Here is a 10,926-nt window from a genome sequence, read left to right on the forward strand (position 1 = left end):
CAAATGCGCACATTTAGATGCATATAATTATTTGCTGCTGAGAGAAACACCTTCTCGGTGCCTTTATTCTCTGTTAACTTCATCATTTAGCCTCATCTGTCTCTGTGAAATACAGTCCTTTATTGATATGAAATTCCCAAGTCAGTTTTATTAAGTGCAAAATCACAAACTTGTCTCAAAGCTTTACAATCTGTACATCATGTGGCCTCTCTGTCCTCAGACCCTCTGTTTCTGACAGAAATTACTCAATACAAGTTGAATCTGATCTGAGAACAGTCTGGAAACAGTTTAGTTGTTCATGTGTGAATGCTGGTCAAACTGTTTATTTAGCGGGACAACATGCAGAGGACAATATTTGACATCCTGCTCTCGTATTAGTTGTCTTCTTCTTCAGGTCCTTTTCTCAGACAGTGAAAGAATCCTGGAGACAGTTGACACAGATGAGTTTCAGCCTGTTTCTCTGTCACACTGACAAACTGAGGAACACTGCTTCATGTTGAACAGCAGTTAGGACTCATGTTGGATAGAAAATCACTCTGACTGTGTTTCTTCCTCCAGGGTGGACCATGGTGGAGAGCAGAGGTTAAAACCTGATGTGAGGAAGTGTAAGTGTGGATTCAATCTGACTCATGATGACAAAACAGCACACAGTCAGTTTCTCTTAATACAAAGTTGATAGTTGTGGTATTTATTCATTCAAACATTACTGACTAAATGCTTCATCATTAAACTTTATAGAAATGAACAACATCAGCACACAAACAAAGAATAAACCTTCAGATGTGTCTGATGATAAACTGCTGCTGTGTTGTGTCTCGTTCTCTCCATCAGATTTCTGTGAACTCACACTGGACACAAACACAGCAAACAGAAACCTCAAACTGTCTGACAACAACAGGAAGGTGACACATGTGACAGAGAAGCAGCCATATCCTGATCATCCAGAGAGATTTGACTGCTGGGAACAGCTGCTGTGTAGAGATGGTCTGACTGGTCGCTGTTACTGGGAGGTCGAGTGGAGAGGAGGAGTTTTTATATCAGTGACTTACAGAGGAATCAAACGGAGAGGAGACAGTAAAGACTGTGTATTTGGATTAAATGATCAGTCCTGGAGTCTGTTCTGCTTTGATGGTCGTTACTCTGTCTGGCACAATTACAGAGAAACAAGTCTTCCTCTCTCCTCCTCCTCCTCCTCCTCCTCCTCCTCCTCCTCCTCCTCCTCCTCCTCCTCCTCCTCCTCTAACAGAGTAGCAGTGTATGTGGACTGTCCTGCTGGCTCTCTGTCCTTCTACAGAGTCTCCTCTGACACACTGATCCACCTCCACACCTTCAACACCACATTCACTGAACCTCTTTATCCTGGGTTCTGGTTCGGGTCTGGTTCCTCAGTGTCTCTGTGTTCTCTGTAGGAGGGAGACAACTTCCAGTCCTGTGGTTTAAATGTTGGCGGTTGACGAGGCTTCACTTTGGTTAACATCTGGCTCACTGATTGTGCTTTTAATGTCAATTTCAATTTTATTTATTTATATAGTGCCAAACAACAACAACAACAACAGTTATCTCACTTTAACTCATGTGTAAGTTAACATGTTAACAAATTTTACTCTTGCTACTAAGAGTTAGTACATGACACGCAACAGTAGTCTGCTTTCTGATCTGCTTTTGTCAAGCTTTGTGAGGAACTTGCTGCTGAGCATTTTAGTCCTAATTTATAATTATGAAGAGCAAATAAAAAATAAGATAAAGATGAAGGCCCTTTAAAAAGGCCTATTTCACCATTCCACAAAGGATATAAAAATGCAAGCACCAAGCACTATAGACAAACCTGAATTCCCCTAAGAGAAAGTTTAAATGACTGCACTAGTGTAATAAGACATTTTATATAATTGAACCCTCGATAAAGTACCTTTTGCTAATACTGCAATCTTTGATATTTGTGCATGCATCCAAGTTATTTCTGAATAACAGGTAAAACTGTAAATTCTCAATAAAGTGGCCCTGAATATTTTTGTATCACAGAGAAATGTTTAAATATTACTAAAACTGATGTTAAAATTTCCATTTTTGAAAGAAACAAGAGGTCTTTAAGAGATACAAACACTCATTAGCTGAAAAACATTCACCGCATGGAGGTCCCCTCTTTGGTAGGTAGATACTGCTCAAGGATCCAAGTGCCCTCTGGGCAATTTCTTGAAGACTCCCATCATTGGCCTATGGTAACCCCTCCTAGTCTCTTATCATTGGCTCACGGCTAACTCTGCCCATCCTCTTATTTTGTATGTGACAGCATGTGGGAAATAACTGGTGAGGGGTTGGGGACCGTTACTTCTGGTACAACCAGATTATTATATATAGTCTGCAGTTCCAAACTCTTGTCTCCGGCTGATAAAAATAGGTTCCTGTTTCAAAAACGAACTCTGTCTGATAAACCCAGACCGTTTTTAACAACCGGAGTCTGAGGTTATAGATAACTCTATTCCATAACTGGTCTACAAGATTACCTGAAGATGCTAATGACAGTTAAAACACACAACACGACTCATTGAGAAAACAGAGGGAGGTATGGAAGGAGGTGCGGGGGGTGGAGCACATTCCTCAATTCACCCTGCACAGCCTATGCTACACCAGAAAGAGAGAGGACAGGCCAGAGGAGACACAGACTCACAAGTTTAAGACTAGGCTACAGCTTTGGAGTGATAATGATGGCAAGTTTGTAAGACAAAGCACTAGCAAAGATTTTACAAAGTTTAATTTTGGAACTCTCTCTTATTTTGCTGCATGCTGTTGAAGGTAATTTAAAAATCTGTTTAATTTTAACTCACTGTTATACTATTTTACTGTAATTATTTCATTTATTCTTTAGTTCTTTAATGATGGTAAGTTTGTCACACAAAGCTTTAGCAAAGATTTTACAAAGTTTAATTTTGGAACTCACTCTTATTTTGCTGCATGCTGTTGAAGGTAATTTATAATGCTGTTTAATTTTTACTCACTGTTATACCATTTTACTGCTTTACTGTAATTATTTCAATTTATTCTTCACTTGTTTAATAATAAAGACTGACTTGATTCCAAATCAATGAAGAAACCTCCTACTGATCCTTTGCTGGCCCCGGAGATTCCTCCTTTACTTATAACTCACTGCTATACTTTTTTGATGATAAATTTATTACCATAAACACCTACCAGTTAATTCATTCAAGTTCATGTTTTATTACTTAATAAAGTCTTTAAATCAATGAAAAACCTCCTCCAATTATCAGTCAAAAACACACAACGGAAGGATGTACGCAACCCTCTTATCAGTTACATACTCATATCCGGTATGGGGGCGGGACCGGAAGTAGCTGTCAAAATTAGTTTGATGGAATGTCATTTAAATTTCTCTCTCGCGCGGAGCAGCGAAAGTTCAAGAGTTCATTTAGTCATCATCCTGGAGTTCAAGGGACCAAAGATTCTGGTCCGTTTTTAATCCCATCAGCTGCACAGCGTTCAGCTTTCAGTCACCTCAGTGTGTAAAAAACGTGTGTGTTGTGGTTCAGCTGGACTGTGGGATCCGTCTTGGTCTGGATGGGACGGACGCTCTGCCGTACACTGACCTGATGGACCTGGCTGAAATGGACCTGCTGCTCATCAGCCAGTGAGTTCCCAACATTTATCAGCACAGCAACCAGTGTATTGGAACTAGTTTATAGGCTTATTTTGTATGTTCTTAGCACCACCTAGTGGTGATTACAAAAGCTGCTCTGAAGAGGAAGTAAGCTAATTGTAAATAGTCAGGATGACAGGAAGTGGTGTTTAGGAACTTCCTTTTTTCACATGGGCTCATAGAGGAAACATCACAGTTAACAATCCTTGTAATCCTGTGTCTTTAAGTCCACCAAACGGCTTCATCCATAAGTCATCTTCAATATACAGTGGTATTAACATGTCGATATTATTATTTCTTGTTTTGAGTGTAGTCAAATTATTTATGAATATCGGTAGATGATGTTAGTGTATTGTTGGATTGACATAGTTTCCTTGCCTCTGTCGCCTAGTGCTGCTCTTGGTGGGAACTGTTGGGCTTCTGTAAATAGCATCACAGAGTACGGTCTAGACCTGCTCTTTATGAAAAGCGCTGTGAGATAACTGTTGTGATTTGGCGCTATATAAATAAAATTGAATTGAATTGAATTGAACATACCTACTTTCAGTACCTGGTAACAGTCAGTACTTGTTGTGATAGTATTCCTTCTCTAATAATGTACTAGAGACATTATTTAGTACATACAAGATACTTACATGTTTGTATCTTTGTGTCCTTTTTGCAGTTTTACAAATTACATATTTTCCTTCATTAAATCCTGCCAAACACAACAACCTGCCTGTTCCTTGGAGAATGCAATGCTGGAGAATATAATGTTAAGCTAGCTGTATAGCTGAAAAACACGTTGCCTGCAACAACTTTTAGTGAGGACAGCATAACCAGAGAACACTTTAATATACACACACTCAGCTGTACTAGCAGGTGGACTTTAATGTCCAAGTGTGTTGTTTTCCCTTCTCTGTACAGACTCGACCTGTGTATGAAATGTGCTTTCTAATCAAACTGCTTTGCCTGACATGATGCTGAGAAATCAGACCAACATAAAGGTCAGGGCTGATGTGGACCTGGAAACTCCTCAGTAACTGTTGCCCTCCCTCTCAGCTTCCACCTGGAACACTGTGGAGTTCTGCCCTGGTTCCTGCAGAAGACCAGCTTTAAAGGACGCACCTTCATGACTCACGCCACCAAGGCCATCTACCGCTGGCTGCTGTCCGACTACGTCAAAGTCAGGTAAGACCAGGACCCAGAGTCACATCAGACTCCCATACTACAGGGACCTGGACTCACCAGGACAGGATATGATGCACTGTGTTTAATATTCTTCTGTGTATACCATGTGGAGTATAACCTGCAGTACTTCAGCGTGTATAAGCTGCAGTACTTCAGTGTGTATAACCTGCAGTACTTCAGTGTGTATAACCTGCAGTACTTCAGCGTGTATAACCTGCAGTACTTCAGCGTGTATAACCTGCAGTACTTCAGCTTGTATAACCTGCAGTACTTCAGCGTGTATAACCTGCAGTACTTCAGCGTGTATAACCTGCAGTACTTCAGCGTGTATAACCTGCAGTACTTCAGCGTGTATAAGCTGCAGTACTTCAGCGTGTATAAGCTGCAGTACTTCAGCGTGTATAACCTGCAGTACTTCAGCGTGTATAAGCTGCAGTACTTCAGCGTGTTAATATTCTTCTGTGTATACCATGTGGAGTATAACCTGCAGTACTTCAGCGTGTATAACCTGCAGTACTTCAGCGTGTATAACCTGCAGTACTTCAGCGTGTATAACCTGCAGTACTTCAGTGTGTATAAGCTGCAGTACTTTAGTGTGATGTGTAGTAAAGCAGTGGCTTGTACTGCGAAGCGAGGTACCTGGCTTATCCAGGTAACTTCAGGTGTAACTTCCTGGTTAACCCTTATTACGAAAGGTGGATAGGTGTTACCCGAGGTCTGTTGGCATGGTGATTTACGCTGCATCTCCAAACTGCTCCGAACAGGTTTTGTTCCTGGTTAACTCGAGGTTCCCCTGCAGACGTGGACTACACACCACATTTGTACTCAGTGTTGCTGAGGAGGAGTATTAATACACACCACTTGATAAAACCTGTTTGGATCTCATCCTGACTTGTTCCTCTGGGCTGCAGCTGAAATGAAGCATCACGTTCATGGTTTTATGCTGAGCAATGAATCTAAATTTCCCACCAATCAACTGTAACATTTTGACCACCTGCTGATCGCACCAGATTTTATTTTGCATAGACCAATAAGGAACTGGGACTGTTACTGAATGTAACACGGGAGTTACAAGTGGCGGTGGCGGCAGAAAACAAACTGGGAGTCGTCACAAAGTAAACAGCGACATGCACAGTACATGTGTAGACTGTTATTATCACGGTACAGAATATTTTAATAAAAACACAAAAACTAAAACTCTGTCAGCAGCATCGTGCTTCTGCTTTGACTTATAAGAGCCAATCAGAGAGCCAATCAGAGAGCCAAACGTGAGCGGCTGCATCCCTGCTGCCCCCCCTCTCATGGCCTCATCCAGCTCTCTGAGGCTGGCCTGTGGGTAGATTAACTTGTCATCATGTTGTTGCTGTTCTCGTTCGCTCGGCTGTCCCACCGGTGGTGGTTGTGATGCTGGCTGTGTTGACAGGGGAGCAGGTGCAGTCTGGCGTCTTCTTGGGGGAACCGAGTTCAGGTCCGGGTCTGGTTTGACATGCTGAGATGCAGATTCGTTAAGAGGAGCTGTCCCTGCCTCTATCTTTGTGTCCCTGCGATGTGCTTCCTTTAACCAATCCGTATCCGCTGCCCAGTCAGCTCTAGAGAGATTTAGATCTCTTTAGGTATTTAAATTTAGAATTGGTTTGCTCTAAATATCTCTAGTTTTAAATTTAGGAGCTTGTTTTGTCTTTAATAACTCTTTATTTTCTTTATTCTTGATTTATAGAAAAAACTCTTTCCCTGTTCACAAAAGCTTTTGTTCAACATTCACACACTTTCTGTTTTTTCTTTTTCTCATTCACAGTTCAGTCCTACATCTGCAGTATAAACACTCTCTATTTCCCTTAAGTAAACTCTCACTTGTGATCTAGTGAGTCCCGTGATTTCCTGACTAAAGTACTTTCATGTCAGGGATGTGGGATTGGTGATTTTCCTCACTAGCTGTTCTTCTCCTTCCTTGACTGGTCCCAGTCAAGGATCTTTTGTTCCAGAAAACATAGATGCTCAGACTGTGTAAATGATCATGCAATTGTTTGCTCTGGGCCAGACGTTAGTGATTGTCTTAGGAGACAGAACCTCTGGTCCAGCTGATTCTGTTGTAGCACTTCTTTGTAACTCAATTATTTGCTCAACCTCTCACCAGGAGAGGTGACGAGATCTTAAACTATTTGTTGAGTCAGCTAAGTCTCTGACAAAAAGATCAGGAAACTTTGAAGATGATGTACTAACAGACCAGGAAATCTATCGTTTAAAGAAACTGGTACTCAGAGTAAAAGCACAAATAGCTGATAATGTTTAAACAAAAAACATGTGTTTCTCTCTTTTCTTGTTTCCTCTTGTTCTCTCCTTTTTCTCCATGTGTGATTTCAACATAGGCACTTTGAACCTAAATGGAGGGATGATGTTAAAAGAACTGATTTTTACTGCTGATGGAGCTGAAGAAAATAGATGTGATGTTGGGCGGCTGTGGCTCAGGAGGTAGAGAGGCCGTTAATCCGAAGGTCGGCGGTTCAATCCCTGGCTCCCCCTGGTTGCGTGTCGAAGTGTCCTTGGGCAAGATACTGAACCCCGAATTGCCCCTGGCGGCTGTTCCGCCAGTAATGTTAGTTTCCGTTTGAGCATAAGTGCAGCTGCAGTGGAGGAGTGGGAATTGTGTTTTCCATGAGCTTTTTATCTTCTTCCCATAAAGTAGAGGAAATTACTGAGGGTTGTTTATTGAAGCTTGAAGTTCATTTTGAAAATGTTAACTTGGTGTTTGTTAATGTTTATGCACCAACCAGTGGAGCAGACAGGTTAGCGGTGCTAAATGTTCTGTGTGACACCATCCAGAACTGTAATAGTGATGAGTATTTGTTTTTAGGAGGGGATTTTAATTGTACTGAAAATCCAAAGCTTGACAGGAATCATCAAGAACCTCATCTTGCTTCATCACGCAGGTTCAGGCAGCTGACTGAAGCTCATGAGTTGTCTGATGGATGGAGGATGTTTTATACCTGGAGTCACTGTAAAGACAATGTGTTATCTCTGGCTGGGCTGGATCGCCTCTACTCTTTTAAACACCATGTGAACATTTTTAAAAGCTGTCACATTCACCCAGTGGGCTTCTCAGATCACTCTCTTGTTGTTTGCTCTGTTTTTATAAAGAATGTCCGTCTAAAAAGCTCTTATTGGCATTTTAACACGGCCCTGCTTCATGACAAGGCTTTTAGATTAGCCTTTGAATATTTCTGGGTTAACCACAGAATTTGTAAATCCAATTTCACATGTGTTCAACAGTGGTGGGATTTTGGTAAATCTCAGATTAAACAGTTGTGTCAACAGTTCACTTGTAATGTCACTAGAGATGTAACCAGATCTATGAGGGACCTGGAGGCTCAGGTGGTAGAACTGCAGGGTTTGGTAGATTCTACAGGAGATCGAGGGCTTTTAGACTCCCTTAAATCTAAAAAGTTGGCTCTGTCCGGCTTGCTGGGCGCTGCAGCACAGGGAGCTCTGGTCAGATCACGCTTCCTCTCAGTTCTTTTTTGGTCTGGAGAGGAAAAATGGACAGAGAAAAATTGTTCACTCTCTGCGATTTGATGGTGGCTCTGCAATCTCAGACTCTTCTGAGATTAGGAAACTAATCTCAGAAACACTGAACAGTTCCAGCGCTGAACCTCATTTCAGTGTTTCTGAAGTACGTTCGCGGGTAAGTTGATGAATTATTTTTGAAATTTTAACCCATTAGCTGACCTCTTATGAATTGAATCAATATTGGTATTTTATGTAGCCAGCTGTTCATGTTTATCGGAAGATATTAACTAATTTATTCAGATTCTAAGTGCAGCTAGCTAACATAAGCAACACTACAGTAGCTAAGATAAAGTAAACCACATGTCATTTTGCCAACATTTACCTCAAATGTTAAGTTATAAGTTAGTTCGTTGGCATTCAAAGTTTATCTTTGGTTATTAGAATTATTGTAGAGGTTAGCAGCACTCATTTGCGTCTTTAATAGTAACATTACCCATGATTACAATGAACGGTAACGGCAGCTAAGTTAAATAGATAACATGACTAGCTTGTATCTAATAATGTTGTTTCTGGTTCATTCAGTCATTACACACATTGTTTGTTGGACAGTGCATCAGTGACGGCTGATCAGATCAGCAGCATCGATGTCGATCAGCGCGGTACAAAAAGTTAACGTTGTAACTGCAGCAGATAGATAATGACTTCATATGTTTTTCTGTTAAAGAGGCTGATATGTGAAACCATTGGAGACTGACTTTAATGAGCGAGCAGTCCACAAAGGATCCAAAAAGTCCAAATGTCCCTGTCAGAAACAGCTCTCTGTGTCCTCCAGAATAATCAGAGTTGAATCAGCAAACACTGAACATTTTAACCTTCATGAAGGTAGGATTATTGCAGGACCGCATTAGTTTCAGCTCGGTGTACCTAATACACTGGCAGCTGTATCACTTATAGGCCTCATAGAAACGTGGCAAGCTTGTATATTTACAGAGTAACTTGTGGAGTACAAATACCATATCCAGCCAACAATATCCAGGACAAATGTTCTTCCACAAATATATAAATTGTTTACATGAGACATACAATACAAATAATTTGAGCTACCGAGGCCTTTACACATCCTTCCTTTCAGCTACTGGTCTTCACTGTTTTGTACCTGTACAATGTAATGCAGTTTAATACAATAGCTCTGTCATGAATTAAATAAATTTCAACAATTTAATTACATTGTTATTACTAAGTACTAATTACTAATTAAAGGTGGTGTACACCAACAACAACAACAGCAACATCACCAATTTTGACCTCAGTGATAAAACACTGCACTGCCACTGCAGACGCAAGTCAAGGTTTTCCCTGTAGCTCTTCTGGGGGTGTGGTCACTCAAACCTCTGGGCTAGCCTGCCACCTAAATTATAGCAAGTCAACAGTGATGACCCACAAAACGCATACATTATTTGAGAAGTCTGGACATTTCATTCTTGTAGATCGAAATGTTGCCTTAAAAATACAGAGAATTAACATATAGAATTATTTGCAGCCTAAAAGTGTGCAAACCTTTTTTCCTTTTTACCCTGCAGGGATATATAATGATTTTGCTTTTTACCTGGATGTGTAAACACTTGATCCCTCTTCTAACTAAATAACCAAAATCATGTCCAAATACGAATGGACCTAACTGTAGGTGTGTACTCTCACTCCTGTAATCTCAACCTCATGGAAATGTTTGGGGAAACATTGGCTTTCCATGTGTATTATAGTTATTATTTATATTATGATATTAAAATCTATGTCTTTCAATGTATTAACCTTAACACTGTTTCATCTTTCTTTACCTCTCCCCGTTTTCTCCAGCAGAAACAGGCTTGAGTCTTCTCAAGACCCGCTCTTATCTGGGGCCTATGACGTGTTCGGCTTCTGACAGTGGAATTTACCAAAAACAACCAAGTGTCCAGATCTGCTTTTCTTCCTATTGTTGCAGTGGAAGAATGCTTGGACTATTTTGAACACTTATGCACATATGCCTTTCCTTGCCTGCTTTCTGCCATCATTCTCACCCTGTAGGAGGTTTAATGAGTTTCTTTAAAGACTGCCCATTCAAGGAAACCTTACTTACCTCTCCCTCTATATAATAAACTGTTTTGTTGAATGCAGTTGGTTGCTTTATATATTTTGCACCATGGACCAAACTTCTTTCTTTTTTTTTCTTTTGTTTTTCTTTTTTTTTAAACCTGTCCTGCCCAGCAGCCTGGTATAGAGTATGATGACCTGGATACCATATTGTGCCAGACAGATTTTACTTTAACAAGAGAGTATTAAAATACTCCTTTGTCTGTTTTATTATTTATTTGATTATGTATTGATTTGTCAGCGGGCCGGACAGGGGGGCAGACACGGGGATGGGGGGGCAGACACGGGGATGGGGGGGCACAAACAGACAACACCTGTAAGAGAAGGGGGACAACAGGGAAAAGCAGTGGGAAACACCAATTGCAGAAAGCAACAAAACCTGCAATAGAACAGAGAGGGGGGCTTGGGGAGGAGAAAAACAACAACAAACAATAAAAATAATAATAATAGTAAAAGACAACCAGCCGAACAGC

General features: G+C 40.8%; 1 protein-coding gene, 1 long non-coding RNA gene and 1 pseudogene across 2 annotated transcripts; all 3 read left to right on the plus strand.

The window, feature by feature from the left end:
• The window catches only part of LOC123977518, a 37,270-nt pseudogene that overhangs the window by 6,073 nt on the left and 20,271 nt on the right, over positions 1–10,926 (plus strand).
• On the plus strand, positions 741–2,649 carry LOC123978174 (stonustoxin subunit beta-like). The gene has a single exon (XM_046061333.1). The coding sequence runs from the start codon at positions 741–743 to the stop codon at positions 1,407–1,409; it is 669 nt and encodes a 222-aa protein (XP_045917289.1). The 3' UTR covers positions 1,410–2,649.
• Positions 4,503–10,476, plus strand: LOC123977367. Its single transcript, XR_006826643.1, has 2 exons — positions 4,503–4,819; positions 10,178–10,476. It is a non-coding gene; the product is annotated as an uncharacterized LOC123977367 (long non-coding RNA).

The sequence above is a fragment of the Micropterus dolomieu genome, linkage group LG10, assembly GCF_021292245.1.
Source record: "Micropterus dolomieu isolate WLL.071019.BEF.003 ecotype Adirondacks linkage group LG10, ASM2129224v1, whole genome shotgun sequence".
Taxonomy (NCBI): domain Eukaryota; kingdom Metazoa; phylum Chordata; class Actinopteri; order Centrarchiformes; family Centrarchidae; genus Micropterus; species Micropterus dolomieu.

Bases quoted from the DNA above. Each gene is read 5' to 3' on its own strand.
- LOC123978174 (XM_046061333.1), top strand. From the start codon at position 741: ATGAACAACATCAGCACACAAACAAAGAATAAACCTTCAGATGTGTCT.